Source organism: Carex rostrata, chromosome 16 (genome assembly GCF_964058835.1).
Source record: "Carex rostrata chromosome 16, lpCarRost1.2, whole genome shotgun sequence".
Lineage (NCBI taxonomy): Eukaryota > Viridiplantae > Streptophyta > Magnoliopsida > Poales > Cyperaceae > Carex > Carex rostrata.
This window is the reverse complement of record NC_135933.1, coordinates 8245071-8264280: the sequence shown is the minus strand read 5'-3', so window position 1 is coordinate 8264280 and position 19210 is coordinate 8245071. Positions and strand designations below refer to the sequence as shown.

Below are 19210 nucleotides of genomic sequence, written 5' to 3'. Positions count from 1 at the left end.
AGTGCTTCCGTACATTGAACTTATGGTTACCTTTTTCTCTTCTTTACCTTTCCTAATATTTTTAACAAAGTGTGCTCATTTATCAAATGCAAGATTCTTGATATTGGTGTACCTTCCAATGAGGAACTCTTGCCTCTGTTTTTCCAACCAAACCTATAATTCAAGGTACTAAAAACTATCTTTCTAAAAACCCAATAACCCACAAATCTAATCTACACCCGTTGAAGTTTTCATGTCAAATAGTAAATCTATCCTACGTTGATCAATATTTACATCTTTATAAGGATAAACTATACATTTTCTTAACAAAATTACATGCATAACATTGAAAAAAAAATACTATATAGAAGTGTTTGGTTCAGAAAAAGGGGACATTGGCCCCTTTTTCATCCAGTTCAATATGCCAATGTGTTGAGATGAAATTCACAGTTCATTTTGAACGTATGCATGGAGGTGGATTCAACTTGTTCCTTCGTCCAATCGAAATTACTGAATGCATGTGTTTAAAACTAAACATAATTTTGTCATGCTTCTCAAATCAGGATAGAAAAAAAAATACAAAACCTTACCAAAAATACTATATTCGGTAGGGAAAAGTTGTATATATTTTTTCAAAAAGACAAAAAGTATTGCAAATTAGGTTAACGAATTCAAATCTTTTTCCTCACCTTAATAACAAATTTATGAGGCCTCCACTAGCACAAGCACACAAATTGTTTTAGTCAAAACTGGATCTTTTACCTTATTGGATATTAAACCCACTACATACAACCCGACCCAAGTAATATTCAATATATATCTGAGATTTCCTCTTTCAAATAAACATTCTCTCGGTCCTTTTCTCTCATGTGCACCTTCACACACTCTTCTTTTCTCTTTCATGACCCACTACATAGCAACCTTCATATGCCAAGTATTTCCAGTGAGGAGCCCAATTGCCTCGCTGTGGCCGCATGCCGATACCAACAAGGATTGCAAAGAGTGCTGTGTTTGCTTATCACAGATCAAATGCGGTGATGCCACACGTAGGCTTCCATGTGGCCATTCGTTCCATATGAATTGCGTCGATAGGTGGCTGCTTAGCTTGAGGCAGAAAACGTGCCCACTTTGCCGGTTGCCAATCGGTGTTGGGCTAGCAAAGATTATTGAAGATCAAATCATTGGAGATGATCTCATGATCTGGTTCTCTTCTCTGTTTGTTAGTGGGCTTTGATGTACTCCATTGTTGCACCAGAGCAATTTTTTTATTTCAGGTGTCTTTAAAAAGTTGCTTATATATAATCAAAAGCAGTTTCTTCGAAACTTAACTTTACTTTTTCTAGATACAAATCCTTATAAGTGGAAGATTTGCTAGTATTTTATAAATGCATTGGTAAAGAAATGAATTCGTTCACCTATATTCATGGCCAAGGTTTGTGATAGTCCGGGCTTGTTCTGGTATGGTATAGACTTAAAAACCAATCAATACTTTTATAGTGTGCAGTATATATAAATATGCTCAAAATATGTATGTACAAAGAGTGAGCTACAATACTATGCATAGCGCACATCAGTCTGTACTATGGATTCATATATCCATCTTCAAAGTCCAAATAGTCAATCCAAACCGTTCAATATGATGTGCATATGAAAATTTATTTGGAAACCAAATTTTATATTTTTTTTTAGAACTTGTTTACATTCTTTTAGATAGGTAGAAAATCGCTACTTTTGGATGGCCATAATCCAAGAAAATAGTAAAAAAAATAATATTAAAATAAATAAATTTGGTCTTCAATCACATTTTACATGAAGATCATATTGAATGATTTCAAAATAGAAACATGAATCCATATTATGGACTGATGAATGAGATGCTTCTAAGGCTTTATTGTTTTTAGGATCAGGATCTATTATTCATTCAATGGAACCTGTTGTTGGATATTCACCGTATAAGAATCAAAATATGGTTCTTATGGGTGGTTTAACTAAATATATTCCAATTACAAGAACTACCTTTTTATTGGGTACACTGTCTCCTTGTGGTATTCCACCCCTTGCGTGTTTCTGGTCTAAAGATGAGATTCTGAGTAATAGTTGGTTGAATTCTCCAATTTTCGGGATAATAACTTATTTCACAACAGGATTAACAGATAGTATCGTAGCCTCACTCATGTACATATGTATTATGCATGTGGGTGCGTCTGGATTTGTGTCTGCATCTTTGTGTCAGTGGCGGAGGGAAAATTGATTTGCATTGTAATCAATTACCATTTATTTAAGGAGACTTTATGCAAAAGATAATCTGAACAAATTTATTTATAAATAAAGTATGCAAATCTCATTGGGATCATTTGACCCCACAATTTCGCTAGTGGCTCTGCCATTGCCTTGCCTATGATATAATACGGATACAAGATTTGCGTTGATCTTTAATTTGTTACTGATGCATCTTGGGTAAATTTGACTCCTTTTATTTTTAGCATGAATAAGACTGTACTGCATCAATCATATAAGATAACATCTATATGAATAAGACTACTCGTTTTATTCAACTAATGATACAGACATGATTTTAAGTGACATAAAATTTGACCCAAAGAATCAAAATACTTTTTGAATTTTTTTGTACGTCTTATGATAAGCAGTTTTGATACAAGGGCATGAAATCAATCAATTTTTCAAATAACCAGCTCCAACAGAGCAAGACTAATTCAAATCCAGTTCGAATACACCTGCCTATTTTAATATATATATATTTTTTTTCCCATTTCTTCATGTTGATTTAGCGCTTAAAAAAGACGATCATATCCCACGCATTTTTCACAAGACATCTTATAAAAGAAAAGAAATAATAAGCATATGGCGGCAACAACATCTCATTTCCTAACTAAAGATTCAACTACACAAAAAAAAACATATATATTACACGGATATTATGTTCATAATTAAAAAGTGCATCAGTTGCCTTGTCTGTACCAAAAACAAAAAGAAATTAAAAGGAAAAAATAAACAAAAAATGAACTAACAAAAGGGGAGTCTAAATAGCATCAGGATGTCTGGCTGATTCAACCCTTGAGTTTCGACGAGTGCTCAAAATAAACAGTTCGACTCCTCCCTCTAAAACCGGAGGCTGAGAAAAAAAAAATATAAAAATAAAAAAATGAGAGGGATCTGTATTGACGTATCCAGCTAGGCACGACAACGAGAAATCACCATGAAAACCAACCATCATAAGACAAAAGGGACGCCACATACTACCCTCAACTTTCTCCCCACCTTTTCTTTTCTATGGTTTCTTTTCATTTTTGTATTCCTTTTTTTTGCATTTTTTATATTTTAATTTTTTTTTGTTTTTTTGTTTTTTTACTTTTTTTTTGTCTTTTTTTCATATTCATTTTTTTTTGTTTTTTTTTCTCTAAACCTAACTATTTCCATTTACGAGGCAAAGAAACTCGGGTAGTGTTGTCATTTGCCCATTTCCCTTTCCCATCCAAAACCTAAAAGGTATCACTCCTAACCAACATTCGACCCATCACATCAACATGTCCCATGACCTGACTAGGACCAGCAGTGAGATGTAGGCCCGTCAACTGCACCTGTTCAGTCAGATTGCCAGAGGATGATCTGGCAAGGCTTGCCTCACCTTGCATGTTACTGCCCTCTAAACCCAAATTTTGAAGATGTGGAGTTACGGAACTGATGGCGATTTGAGATGGAGGACCCCGTGAAGAGGCGTTGTGAGTCAACTTATGTTCAGGGGGGAGCAACCAGTTCATCCAATCATTACGCTTCCTCATTTTATCCCCCTGTAAATAAAATGAAAACAATTAACATTAGGTACGGGACTCTGCTAACTATACGCATGTTAATTACTGTTACATGCACTGCTAAAATTTACAGAAGATCCTAGATGATTAGGGAAGAGACCCTCCCATTTCACTATTCACAGAAAAAACACTTTTTTATATTAAATTCAACACGCACTATAAGCAGCCAGAGTAATTGTGGTTACACCATTTTTTTCTTGATAAAAAGATATTTAACAGAAGAGTGAGGCGCACATTGGTCCGTACTGTGGATCAATATTTTCGTTTACAAAGTCTAAATGGTCGATCTGAACCACCAAACATGATCACCATATGAAAATGTACTTGTAGATCAAATTTTACATTTTTTTAGAATTTTTTTACTATTATTTTAGATAGGAGAAAATCACAACTTTTGAATGGTCTAGAATCATTAGATCAAGTGATTTTCTGCCTATCTAAAAAATAGTAAAAAAATGCTAAAAAAATATATAATTATATTTGCAAGTACAGTCATATGGATATCAGGTTGAACGGTTAAAATTGACTGTTTGGACTTCGTAAACGAAGATATTAATCCAAAGTAGGGAACAATGTGCGCTATGCATAGAACCATAGCCTCACTCTAAACATAATGAAGCGACAAGAGTGACCTTTTTTGGAAATAAATATGATACATTTATTACAAGAAACTAACCACTCATTGTTATTCAATGTGCAAAGTCACACAATAAAATTGATTCCATATTTCACAAAAAAATTGCTTTTTTTTTGCAGTACTAAAGGGCCCAACACCAAGTGAGGATTATGGAAGGACATTTAGATTCTAAAAAAAAATACCAGGGATACTTTTGTAGACAATGATGATGGTTTTTTTAATAAAGTAGGGTTCTTTGTTTCTACAACTTCCCTATTTTTCCCCTCACCCATTCTTTACAGATTGATGCAGTGTGCTGGATTGTATGAACAAATTATTGTAGAAGTACCTGCACTTCGACCACAGATGAAAGCTGGAGGGTATCCATTATAAACTGGAGGTTGTTTGTAATTTGCTTGACCTGAAATAAGTAGCCAATCCATTTACAATAATATAGAGAGAAAACTACTCAAACAAACAAAACGGAAAAGTTATCAATTTAACAATTTCTCTACTCAATGCACCCAACCAAGGGCTTTACAGAGAAGGTCATATGAGCCAAATGGAATGCAGTTCTGCAAAATACTCATTTGAATATGATGTAAAAGGAACATTGTGACATACAAAATAGGGAAAGGAAAATACAATGCACACCGATAATTGACATAAATACAAGATAAGTCTATAGAGCTTATGGGTGCCAAATGGAAATACACTATTGCAAAATAGTTATTACCGATACCTGGTAGTGAGTGTCAACCTGTAGGGGCTAAAAGATCCAGTAAAAAAATGAAAGAGAAATTACTTACTCTTTTGAAGCCAGCAACAAGAGAAATGGGGACCCAACCCTGTTCATCCATATTCCTTCTCAAGAATATGTCCTTGCATAAGTTCTCGAAACTGAAAAAAAATGACAAGATAGCAATCAAATGGTGTACAACAAAATAAGAAGCAGAAATTGAGAAAAAAAAAAAACATTAATTTGCCTCAGTGGACATTCTATTCAATCAAGTATGTCTATCTAATTCAATTTTGTTTTCATACACTCTTTTATCTAGGTAATACATTAGACAATGTTGGTACCTGACTAATTAAAAGATGAATTCACAGGGTCAAACAACAACATTTTTTTCAACATATAATTGAAACAATAATATTTCACAAGTATTATTGTTGCAAACGTCTTCATTTTCTCAATGTCCATCTAGTAACTTCAATAATATGAGTTAATTTATTCTGTCTCACTATTCCTAAATGAGAAAAAATGAATCTCAACCAACTAAATCTTCTATACCCATGTGGAACCCTCAAGTTGATTTGTATTTCAATTATACTGCTGAAATATTACAGAATACCGAGAAATGGACTTTTGAGTGCTTCCTATGACTACTCACCTGTATAATAAGTTAATAACATCAAATTCTAAACAATGACAAAAGAAACCCTAAGATTGAAAGTTAACATAAAAGCAAAATAAAAAATAAAAATAAAAGTATAAAACCCATCATTATTGCGAAAAGACAACATTTAGTATCACCTACTTAAATTGGACAAAAGGAAGTACTAATGAAATCATGTATTCAGCTTTACAATCACTTTTTCCCAAATTCATCATAATTTTTTTTAGAAAACTTTTCTTCTACATAAAAGGTTCTAAAGAATGTGATAATATAAAGAAAAGAGGAATTCAACTAAAAAGGGAAAGAACCTGAAGTAGTATTCAATCTGCATGAGCAGCGTGAAGAACTGGGGATCCAATTGTTGCATCATAAAAGGCGAAGGAGATGCAACAGGATGTGCCACAAATTGCATACCTCTCATCATCTCGGGAGATGGCGGAACCTGATAGTAGTACATCTGACTCGACATGTCTAATAAGAAGAGATTGTACAGAGAAAATGTCAGAAGAGTTCACCTAAGTGACATACTTTATAATGTTCTCCTTTATAAATAACATGCTTTACACTGTTTTTGTGAACTTAAAACAGATACAAATACTTCTAATCCCAACATTATGATGAAATTTTATTGGTGAAATGCATTACTCAACAAATTACACTGCAGAAGTTCTATTTTATATTTTAGCACCTCAGTCGGAAGGATGGAAAAAAAGAAAGAGACCGTCACAATCTAATTATGTTTGGTTAAATATTTAGTAGGAGATTTAAGGTAATAAAGATTACTCTGTCATCCTCCTTCAACCACCCTTCCCAAGTCCCAACCACCTCATGCTAACCAAACACAGTGTCAGGGGATTAAATAACATGTTGTTGGATATTATTATTTTTTTAGGGGGGAGCTAAAAATGCAACAGAAAAGTAAAAGAGAGGCATCATGATAGACCAAAAAAGCAACAATAGAGAATAAGGGAAATCAGGTACAAAACCAGCTATGAAAGTTTAATATCTACTGCACCAAACAAATTAACACTGTACTCCTTGGTTCAGCCCTAAAATTCCAAAGCAGCCTTTACCACAGCCCAACAGCCTTTTACCATTAAGGTAATTCATCAGCAGCAGACCTGATTAGTTCTTATGAAAATCCATCATTTAATATTCTCAATTATCAACAACACTCACCAGGGAAAGGCATAGGCACATATTGGGGACGTGGCTGAGGAGATGTGGGTATAAAAGGAGGTGGGGGTGGTGCAACAGCTGCCGGCGGTGGTGGGCCCCTCACATATTGGGGTCGCATACCCCTGGGCTGTCCTCGGTGGTGCCCACCATCAAAGTACTCCTGATGACGCCTCCCGCCGCCATGGTTGTGGGCCCCACCCCCATTTCCCCTCCATTTGTTTCCAGCATAGCTACCACGGCGATGGTTGTTGGTGCTGTGCATATCAAAAGTGTTGTTGCTGCTGGTAGTACTGTTACTAGAGATGTTACTAGAAGAATCTCCTCCTCCCCAGGAGGCATCAGAGACAGGGTTGGCATGGGGAGATCCAGCTGGAGAGCCTGTGACTGGAAAAGCTGAATTCATGGAGCCACTGTTCCCATTTGCTAAATTTGGCATGTTGTTTCGTCTAATTGGCTTAGGCCGTGGCTGGGTCCCACGATTTGAGGCAGGGGTGAAGTTAGGGTTGCCTGAGCTGGCCTTGACCGGTGATGAAACCATTGGTACTTGATGCTAAAATAAAAAGTTTGATAAGAATGAGAAGACAATAAAATAACCTACAAAAAAAATAGATAGAATTTACACCTGATACAATTTCAAATAACATTTGTAGTTTATAATCACAAAATATTACATTATGTTACCCAAAAATTAACAACGATATACTAGGCACCAAGATGAATCACCTAACTCAATTTCACAACCCTTCTAAATGTAAGATAGAGAAAAACAGAAAACAGGAGTATAGTACGCAGCTAGTAAATATTTAGCACCTGCTAACTTAATGGACATTACTTCTGGGTTTAATTAACAAGAAAAAACACAATCCAAAACACAATGTTGTACCTCAACTATTATATTCTTCTGGTGTCTGAATTCATTTTGACGAGAGAAAAAGAGAAGAAAATAGATTAACCTACTGTTTAAGTGAATAAGAAAAAACTAAATAGCTCATACTATTCAAGGATGCCAAAAGTGGCTTTTACAATATAAACAATTTCAAACCAATTTATAGAAAATAAGCAATATAACTGCACTAACATCAAACACAAAAAATATTAGCACATTTCTCACTCTTGTAACTAATATGATACACTTAATATGGAAAAGTTTCGCAAAACAGAAAGCAAACCAACAGAGTCATAAACTCTAATCATGCTCATGTGCTATATTTCTTATGTAATATCATCAAAAATATATTCTGATCTACAAAAAGGCATGCATATAGTTACCCTTAAAAAATCATTGCATATTGACTTGACAATATACTACTTTAATTTTAACAAGAACTTGTGTAGAATGAGATGATATATAATTCTTATGCCAAACTTAATTAAATGGTTTTAACAAAATATATAGTTAAATTACAAAAACATAACATAGATGCACAAAAAGGGGCACAAGAAAAGAACATATTCAAAGCGCAAAAGTTTGTCAAGTGTGTGTGTGTGGATTATTAAAAAAAACAAAGAAAGAATAAAAATCGCATGTCAATGCAATGCAGCAGTTTTTGCTATGTTAGTGCTTTTTCTTTCTCTCCCCTAACACACATACTAACAACAGTTTTCGCTATGTTAGTGCTTTAACTCATTCTTAACCTTGTGATTCACCACTTATTAAGAGGAAAGAAAGGTAATAGGTTTATAAAACTCTACACCTTCTCTTATATAAATCACAATAAGATCGTCGCAACACTATCACTACTGGTAAACTAAGTATGAAAGTTAATTTCATATATCAATTTCCTAGAAACAGATACATAAATTCCCAGTTACCACAATCTCTCTATATAGCACCAAATTGGTACTAATTTATCAAAGAAGGAACTAAAACAAAGGGACTAGATCTTACCACAGGAGGAGGCGAAGGAGAGCCAGATGAAGCTTCGGACGCCTTAGGAGAAGGTTTAATCACCACCTTTGATGCAGACTCCGACAGCGCAGGCCAAGACTCGGGTCCACCAATAACGGGACCCGCCTCGATCGACGCCACCGGAGCTGGCGTGCCGTTCGACGACGATCGCTGCTTCCACGCCTTTTTGGGGCTGGCGTTGCCGCTAGGGTTAGGGTTCGCCTTTTGGGGATGATCGGAGGAAGCAGGCGAGGCGGAGAGAGGCGATCGAGGCGAGTGCAGGATCGTGGTGGCCGATGGCTCCATGCTCGACGCGGCCATGACAGAGAGAGATGATAGGGTTAGAATCGCGATTAGGGTTTTAAGGTAAGTAGCGTAACGGCGGCGGTGGCGGGGAGAAAATGCTTGGAAACTATTTTTCCTTTTTTTTCTGCCCTTTTTTTTGTTATTTTTGATGAATTTCAAGGGTTTCCAAATAGTATTGGATCAGAGTGAGAGAGCAAACGAGGCAGGAGTTTCTCTCTCCTCTTTCTCTTCTCTCTCTTCTCTCTCTTCTCTCTCTGAGACACTTTTTTAAGGTTAAGAGGGGGGCACTGTGGAGGTCCGGGCCTGGATGCTTTCCTTTGCACTTTCTTCTGTATTTGCTTCCTTTTAAAGTTTGCCCAAACCCAAAGTATGCTTTCTAAAATAGATTTCTTAATTTAGATTTTCTCAAGGGTTAATGTGTTATTTATGCACCTCCTATTTTTGGAGTGCGTATCCTCTGAGATATCTCAACTTTTGCGTGACCGACGTGTCCGGTGCCTATTGGGAGGTGATGTAGGGGGTCACTACTACGTGTGCTTTGAGATGCGTGCAGAACGTATTTAAACGGTTGGGATTTTCCATAAAGTCACGTAAAGTTTGAGATATCTCAGAGGATACGAATTCCTATTTTTGTTGGTGCGGGTAACTGCTGTTTGGCTGAGCTGAAATTAGAAGGGAGATGAAAAAGATATCGACAGCGCAGTTTTTGCTTCATGAATCATGAGCATCCGAAATATAATTTTAAACAGTGTAGTTGTAGGTGATTTTTGGGCTGTATAAATTAAAAATGTCTCTGTCAATATCTTTATCTCAAAGTTTCTTACCAACACGGTATATTTCAAAAAAAAAATATATATATATATAAACAATTTTGTCCCTCAATTATTTTCTACCGCTGCTATTATTTTACTCCTAAGTTAGAGAGTATTTTAGTCACTGTTTGCCTGAAGTATGCTTTCCAAAATAGATTTCTTAATTTAGAGTTTCTCAAGGGTTAATGTGTTATTTAGGCACCTCCTCTCTTTGGTGCGGTAACTGCTGTTCGGCTGATCTGAAATAGACGACAAAACTTAGGTGAAGATATTAACACCGTAGGTTTTGTTTCGTGCAATGTACGGATAATAAAATTTAAACGGAGTTGCGTGTGATTCGTTCGCTGTATAAAGCAAAAAATTACTCTGTCAATATCTTTACCTCAAATATTTTTATTAGCCCGCTATATTTTAAAAAATTTAAGTTTATAAATAGTTTTCTCCGTCAATTATTTTCTACCGCTGTTATTATTTTCCTTCTTTTTTTTTCTTTTTTTTTCTTTTTTTTTTTGCAAAGTTTCTTTCTAAGTTAAGAGTGTCCTTTAATGCTGTTTGATAAATATCTTAATTTCCTAATTTGTTGCTATTATTACCGAACAAATATAAATTTAACCGTAAATTAAGAACAAATTTTGGCTTATTATTTTAGCGTCACCGTAGATAACAATTTGTTGATAAGAATTGGCAAGAAAAAGTCTAGTTATATAGAGATAAGAATTATTATTTTTCTTCTTTTTTAAATTGAATGCATCCTAGGTCAAGGAATTTGCATCTTTCTTTTCACTATCCCAATTAAGTGTCGTCTATAATTATTTTAAGAAAATTACATCCAGAAACGATCCTTGGTGTAAAAAAGGTTGTACAATTTAAAATGAATAAAATAATTGTAAGGAAAAACACTTTTTAATGAGTGGCAAATATGTCAATAATAATTAATAGTTCGCCGTGTCAGTACAAAATACAATTGTGCTGATATATTCTATTCTATTTGCGTTTGACTAGAATCTAGAGGAAACAGACTCAATTCAAATTTAGCTGCAATATTTATTTTTCAGTGTTGTAAATAATATTATGTGTTTGTCGGACGATTGAGGTATTGCAGCCAATTAATTAAAATTTTGTAGACAATTTTATATCATCATTAAAGTTATATACATATATCAATAATTTTTATTAAAATAATTAATTTAACTCATCAAACTTATCAAATAAATTTATTTTAACTTAGTTTCTTATTAATTAATAAAGTTTTGTGAAATTATCATTTAGAAAAAGTCTGATAATACAAGACAAAACATGTAACAGATTAATCAGACAAATCGACCGATTTTATGGACTAAACGGTCAAATATACAACGAATCATGTCCCAATAAATAACCGACTAAAAAGCCTACGGATCTTGTAATCACAAAGACTAAACGAGAATAAACGGCTGATTAAATGAGAATAAAGAAGAACAAATGAGAATAATAAAAAATAATCGGGACTAATCAATCAATTAATGAAAAAAAAATCCACAAACACGTCTCCATCAAATCTATTTGTAATGATTTCGCTATCACCATCGACTAATCGGCCATTTAATCTATTTTTTACAGCACTATTTTTTTTTTCTAACCACTACTTTTATCAGATAAAGTTTCATCCCTCCATATAAAATAGTGCATTCTATTCAAATGAAATAAAGAGGAATATGATTATATAAATTTCTAAGATTCAAGAGTCTAAATAAATAATTTGTTTCCTCTATTGTACCTTTTTAACTTTTTTCCTATTTCATTATAATTACATTGATTTGACGTGATATTTATCACTTATATTCCGCACCTCCTCTATTCAGTACCACTTTCCCTTGCGCTATTTCACTATCTTCACCTCTTAACGAGAAAATAAATAAATTAAGTTTTCTTAAAAGGCATTCAAGGGATATTGGAATTAATAAATTAAGCTCTTATTTCAAAAAAAAAAAAAATACACACAAGTAATTTTTAGTTCGGTATAACTCTCTTGTTGTAACTCATTTGTCTCAATGGTAGCATTTTAGAGTTGGAATTGATTTTTGTCTAAAATGTTTTGAATAAATTTTATTTGAAACTGGATTTAAACTATTTGACTTGCATCGAGATTTTTACATACGAATTTATAATTTAATAAATTTAAGTAAACCTGTGAATTTTATCTATGTGCATTTTCAAGCGGATCAGGTAATTTAGATCCGACTTTCAATAAGACATAATTAATGCCATTTGAACAAATTCCCACCCCTCGGAGTTAATTAAAACCCCATTTGATACTTTCACTTCCGGAATAATTAAGATGGAAGAACACAATTTTGGAAAAACTCCATTCCATTCCATTTTTTTTGTAATTATGTTTGACCTAGCTATTTTAGAAGAATACAGTATTGATTTTGAAAAGGTAAAAAAAATAACCAATATATTATATATATTTGTACTTAAGTTTTCTTATGGTGATTATTACACATAAAAAAATAATATTAATGCGAAATATACCATAAATTTGTTTCATGAAAGCAAGACCTTGTTTAGCTTTGTGCAGCCGTGCACAGAAAAGTCCAAAAGAATTGGTAGATGTTTGTGGAAAATAAAAAAGGAATAAATATTAGCATCCCCACCCTTCTGTCGACAGGTTCTTTTTTCAAAGGGCTTATATTCCCATTGAAACATTTAAAGTTAATTAATATATTTCCCTATCAAACTAAAAAGAGCTTATTTTGCCATTCAAATCAAACAATATTTTAATTTCTCCTTTTCTTTAATTAAATAATATATCTATTCGCATCGTGTTGATAGTTTTGATGCTTTGTTTGGACTATAAATAAGGTAAACAATAAGAAAACATGTAAAATGGGGAGATGAGAAGTAGATATATCAGGGAAATTAGTACATTAATAAATTTAGAACAATTACTCAGTTTTTGCAGGGACCTTTTAATAATAATAAAATGTAAAATGCATTCAGGTAATTGTATAGAATAAACAACTGTTTTGGATATTTGCTAATAAACCACATGTTTTTGTTTCTTTTTCCATGAAGAATGCGGTCGAGTGAGGTTGCTAATCTAAAAATGATAAAAATAATATGCAACGGTGGAACTAGAAAAATTGAATTTAAGAACGATGAATTAATAAATATCAATATCATTTCCTTATTTTTATGCAAGAAACTAGCAATATATTTGTTTGTAAATATTAAAACTTTTAAGATAACTCTTCAATCATATGCTGATACTAAGAGCATATTCAATTCTTAAATATATTTTAAATTAAATTAAAATTAACTCTATTTTGATTTGACAATCATGCAATTCGAAAACATTAAATGATAAAATTGAATTTTTTTCAATTCACAGGAGCTTAGCCCCCTTACTCTATTACTACTTCCTCTGATAATTTTGAGTAAATGTTAAAAGTTAAGCTACTGAACTATTTAATATTCACAAAAAATAATCTCTTCTGAATCTCAAACATATAATCTTCCACATGGAGAACATTGTCTTTCGCTGCTTTAGATAATATGCACAGAGATTATGAAGCAACGACATTTAGAATGTGAAAAATCGAAGCCTGTGATTTTATTTATTGGATATTCATGCTGACTTTGTAGATCTTGAGATCTGCGATAAGTTCTGTAAAAGAGGCACAATGAATTCACATAGAGTACGTTTGGATGTTGCAACAGGAATAGCGAAAATAGTGCTCTCTAGATGTTAGCGCAAACTCATGTTTTGAACAGGTTAACGAGAACAACGCTAATCTAAAAAATAATGGTATTCTTTGTGTGATTCAAATGAAGAATAAGGGAAAGAATAATGCGCTAAGTCAGAACAACGCTATTCTCTCCGCATCCAAACTCACCCCATGATGAACTGTAAACATGTTATTTCGTATTTTTAGTGTTGCATGTTAACCATCCCGTACCATATTCCGACGTGTCTTTACAAGTGTGTGTTGTATGCTAACCATGTGCCTTGTTCTTACAATACACTAGATTCGATGTGTCAGGTGCAGTACTATTGAAAACAAGGGGAGGAACCAAAATTTTTTTTTTTTTTGAAGCGAAATTGGCAGCCAAAACTTAAGAGGGACTTAAATGCAATTATCTTCGGTTGGGCTGCCTTATCCGAAATTAAGTAAACTGACGAAGTTGGTTTCTGTGCTTTGGGCTTCACCAGATGAGAGAAATTGTAATTGAAATTGTGGGTTTTGTTTCTTACATGTTTTAAACCGTCACATTTAACAAATTAAATTGGGCTGAATTTGAAAAATGAAATTAATCAAATAAAGCAGACCGGGCTTGTGAAATGGTAACGCTATTAATTGTATGATCATGCCAATTAATTCAATTGGGGAAATTCGGCTAACGAAGGTGATCAATAAGTGGGCTCTCGTAAAAGGCTGGATCTAAATTGCACGTCACATTTCCAACTTCATGTGTGGGATTTGGGAATCGGGAGGTCTGAATCATTGTTATTGGAGTCAGACTGGGTTTGACGGTTCACTGATTAGACCGACAGTTCAACTGGTTTGACTGCTGATTTTTTAAATACTTGCATATTTATTTATAAGATATAATTATTGTTATAAATATTATGTTTTATGTAATAAAATTTCTAATATACATATTAACAATAACAATGTACTATAAAAAATTTATATATTATAAATAATAATTGTTTATTAGAAAATAATATATTTATTGTAGCTCAAATGTAGAAACTCATTCTTAGAAAAAATAAAATATCATGAAATATTTTTTTCCATCAAAGAAATTTTATAGTTTTATACTTCATATTAAAATTGAATAACTACATAGAAATTCTTTAGTTTTTATGATCAAGTGAACCTCTAATAATTCATATTAGAATTAATATTTTATTTAAAAAAATAATATTGCAACAAATGCTGGATTATTCTCAAACATATAATTATTTATGAAAGTATGTTACAAAACACAAATGACTACATAGAGTTAGCCACATAATAATGCATATTTGATTCTATTTTTTCTCCTAAAAAGTTGCTACATTTTTTCTGCAAAAGAGCTCCTTACTTTTCAAATTTGGGAATAGATGCATGGCAGTGGACACAAACCATAACAGACCGAGTTTTTTTTTTTCATTCCGATTTTTTATATAAAACCGATCGGTTTAATTAATTATGACCGGTTCTATTGCATATCTGGTCCTAATAGCGAACTAAACCATAAACCTGTCCGGTCCAATTTTGATAACAGTGGTCTGAGTGTTTGATGTCCGATTAATTACATATTTTTTATTTTTTGAAAAAAAATGTATAATTTGTTTAAATATTTTTATTTGAATTTTAAATCTGCATTTTTATATAAAAATATATTGATTTTTTTACAATTGACTACTCACCACTATTAAAGATGAAAACGGAGAGGATACAAAGCGGATAGTAGTAAAACTATATTCATATTCCTTTTAATTTTTCGAATATGGATAAGGATTGGATATCAGACAGATATAGATACAAATATGGATCAAAATGGATATTTATTAAAAAATGTTAAAAATATTAAAGTTCATAATATTTATCTAATTATAATGATGAATAACTTTTTTATTCATAATTTATATTAAAATATATGGTATATATTTATTATTCGAATATAGATAATTAAACATAAAATCATATCAGTATTCATATCTACACGGATATTTAAATATTAAATATTCAAATCTAACTTTTCGAATACAGATCGAATACAAATCAGATATATCCATACCGTTTTCACCCCTACCACTATGCATGAAAATTAACATTGTTCAAGGTCTAAACATATTGGACTTCCCACCGTGAAGTCGCCAGTAGGGTGGTAGGCGCTTTTTATTTTTCTTTTGTACTACTTTTTTAAGAAAAGTCTTTAATTAAAGGGAAAATTAGTTTCATGCCACCTCAAAATGGTGAATTTAGAAAAATACTATCCCAAAATTTATCTTTTACTAAATGCCACTCCAAATCACATTTGTTAAGAAAATTGCCACAAATACCATATTAATATATAATTTTAAATAAACAATTTACAGTATAAATGAACTGACGAAAATAGCCTTGATCATCAAAATTTCTTTTTCTCTTCTCCGATCGCCTCCTCTCCGTTCGCTGTGACGCAGATTGAAATAATATGAAGTTAACTTCCATCCTTGCTTTGTGATTGGCTTAAGATTTTACACTGTTTTGATTTTTTCTTTTAGGGAAGTTCAAGGAACTCTGAATCCTGCTCCTTTGGTGGTTACTTGGTAAATGGAAAAATAAAAATGAAAAAAACCAAATACAGTTTGAAGCTGGGAGAGTGTTTTCCAGGTGCAAACACGGAGCCGCAACAAAAAGTACAATTAAGTAGAAAGATATAACTTCATCCTGCTACGATTCTAAAGAAGTTTGTAATTTTTTTAAGCTTTTTGTTAATTTTTGGGTGGCTTCGACTGGGAGGGCTCACCATTGCAACTGGGAGACGAAGAGAGGAGACGAATTTCTGATCGGACCCATTAAGGAAATGAAAAGGGTTAGAGATTGAGGGTATTTTTGGAATATACGAAAATACTCAACATATTATGTTTATTTTTTATTACAAATGTATAATAATATGGTATTTGTGACAATTTTCTTAATAAATGTGATTTGAAATGACATTTAGCAAAAGAGAAATTTTGAGGTGGCATTTTTCTAAATTCACAATTTTAGAGTGGCATGGAACTAATTTTCCCTTAATTAAACAGCCGTAGTGGTTACCTATATTGTATTTTTTTTTTTTAATTTCATTTTTTTTAATTTATATCTTTCGGTGTTCAACCTCCATATATATGCATTAGTCTCGCAAATACAGAATTTTTTCTTAAAAAGGGTTATTATACTTAAAAATAAATAAATAAATTTTCATTTACATAATTAGGCCTAAGATTCTCAATAATTCTCCACCACTTGATGCGTAAATCATTAACACTTTGTTGGGATAGAGAATAGAGAAAGAGAAAGAAGATGAAAAATAGAAGAGAATGAAACGTTTAAAAAAAAAAGAAAAATTAACATATTTAACTTTTTTTTATTTGAATGATTATAAATTTAACTTTTCTTTTCATTTAATTTTTTTATTTAGTTAATTAAAATTTAGAAGTTTAATGAGAAATTCGGTGATTACTGTATGTTTGTGATAAAGAAATTTTGATGAGAATTTTATAAGATATAGGGTTGTGTATTTATGTTGTTTTTTAAAAATATTTATAATAATTTTGTTCTTAATCCGTTACATTTTAAATCGGAAGAGAAATTGATTCTATCGATTACAAACATACAAGGTTAAACCTCTTCACTCATATATCTTTCATCTTCGACATGATTTTATCAACCAAATATGATTCAAGAGAATTTTTTTTTTTCTTTCCATTTTATCTCTTCCTCTACTCTCCATCCAAACAAGGTGTAAGGGAGATCAGTGCTTCGGATATACAGTGCTGCTGTTTATAATTTTCTTAGAGTGAGTCTATGGTACTATGCAAATCACGGGTTGGCACTGTGCTACGGCTCTATATTTGAGTTTTCAAATTCTAACGGTCGATCCGAACCGTTCATCTTGTTCTCCATATTAATATGTGTTTGGAGACCAAATTTTACATTTTTTGAAATTTTTTTACTATTTTTTTAGATATTTAGAAAATCACTTGATCTGAAAATTCTGGACCATCCAAAAACAGTGATTTTCAATAAATCTAAAAAAATAGTAAAAAAATTTCAAAAAATGTAAAATTGGTCTCCAAACACATATTAATATGAAGAACAAGATGAACGGTTCGGATCGACCGTTAGGATTTGAAAACTCAAATATAGAGTCGTAGCACGGTGCCAAATCGTAATATGCATAGTACCATAGACTCACTCATTTTCTTATACTAAAACATGTGCAATACCTGAATGCATATGCGTCATGCATGATGTATACATAAATCAAAATCTGAGAAGAAAGTTCGGTTGATCTAATCAAACAAGATATACATTAATTATTTACATAATGATAAGGTACCCGACGTACAGGGGAGAACATGGACAATAAACTACTGGAAATCAAAACCTGTGACTTTATTTACAAGATTTTGCCTATTTAAATCCGAAATAGCAGGAGGGATCGACAAAAGCACGAATCACAAAAAGGAGCGAATCTTCATAGACAGCCGAAGGATCTATGAAGAATATGTTTTTATTTGCGAGGGAAAAAAATAATTAACAATGTCGGTACCTTCACGTGGATATTCCGTTGGTAATAATCATACTCTCAGAAATAATCATTTCTGTGTTTTTAACTTTTTATCCTCAGTAATAGTTATTTTTTAATCCGGATTATACTTACAACGCCCCTCAAATTAAAGATTTTGAGTAATATATAGTTATATTTTGTTGATTATATATTGAGTATTATATAAGTATATATGTTCCGGTTAAGCTAAAAAATTACTAGTTTAACCCCTCCAAACTTATTATATAGTAAAATTAAATTTAAAGAAAATATATATTCCAGCTTCCAGCCAAAGGCCCAGATTAAACCCACAACTCTCACACAATCCAAAATTTTGCCACAATAATTTCGTCTCCGGATGTGTCATTATTACATGTTAATTATATCAATTAAGAGTGAGGCTATGGTGCTATGCATAGCATGGATTGGTCCGTACTATGTGGATCACTATCTTCGTGGTTTTTTTTTGTTGCAAAGTTTCAAACTTCAAATAGTTAATCTGAACCGTTTAAGATAATCTCCATATGGAAATGTACTTGCTTAGTGATTTTCTACTTATCTAAAAAATGTAAAATTTGATCTACATATAAATTTCATGCAAAGATCATGGTGAACGGTTACGATTGACTGTTTGGACTTTGGAAAAGGAAAATATTAATCCATAGTACAGATCAATTTGCGCTATGCATAGCCTCATTTTAGAATTAAACCATTACCTTTAGTACAACACGGGTACAATCCCGGCACTATACTGGTAAAATGTGCCTATTTGACTAAGGAGAAGCACTGACAAGATACTGGTAATGGTCTTCAAAATGGCGTTCTATTTCCAGAAGGAGGGTATTGGGAAAATAATTGAAGGACTAATGTGCTAATACTTATAGAATCTGACAAGCTTGCTTGAGAGGCACTACAGCCTTGCACAT

General features: G+C 32.5%; 1 protein-coding gene across 1 annotated transcript; it reads right to left on the bottom strand.

Moving 5' to 3' along the window:
- Positions 1-2842: 2842 nt before the first annotated feature.
- On the bottom strand, positions 2843-9517 carry LARP1C (winged-helix DNA-binding transcription factor family protein). The gene is made up of 6 exons (XM_078317552.1): positions 8893-9517; positions 7005-7554; positions 6134-6296; positions 5235-5325; positions 4775-4846; positions 2843-3788 (listed from the first exon to the last, which is right to left on the bottom strand). The coding sequence occupies exons 1-6, from the start codon at positions 9211-9213 to the stop codon at positions 3480-3482; spliced, it is 1506 nt and encodes a 501-aa protein (XP_078173678.1). The 5' UTR covers positions 9214-9517; the 3' UTR covers positions 2843-3479.
- Positions 9518-19210: the final 9693 nt, after the last annotated feature.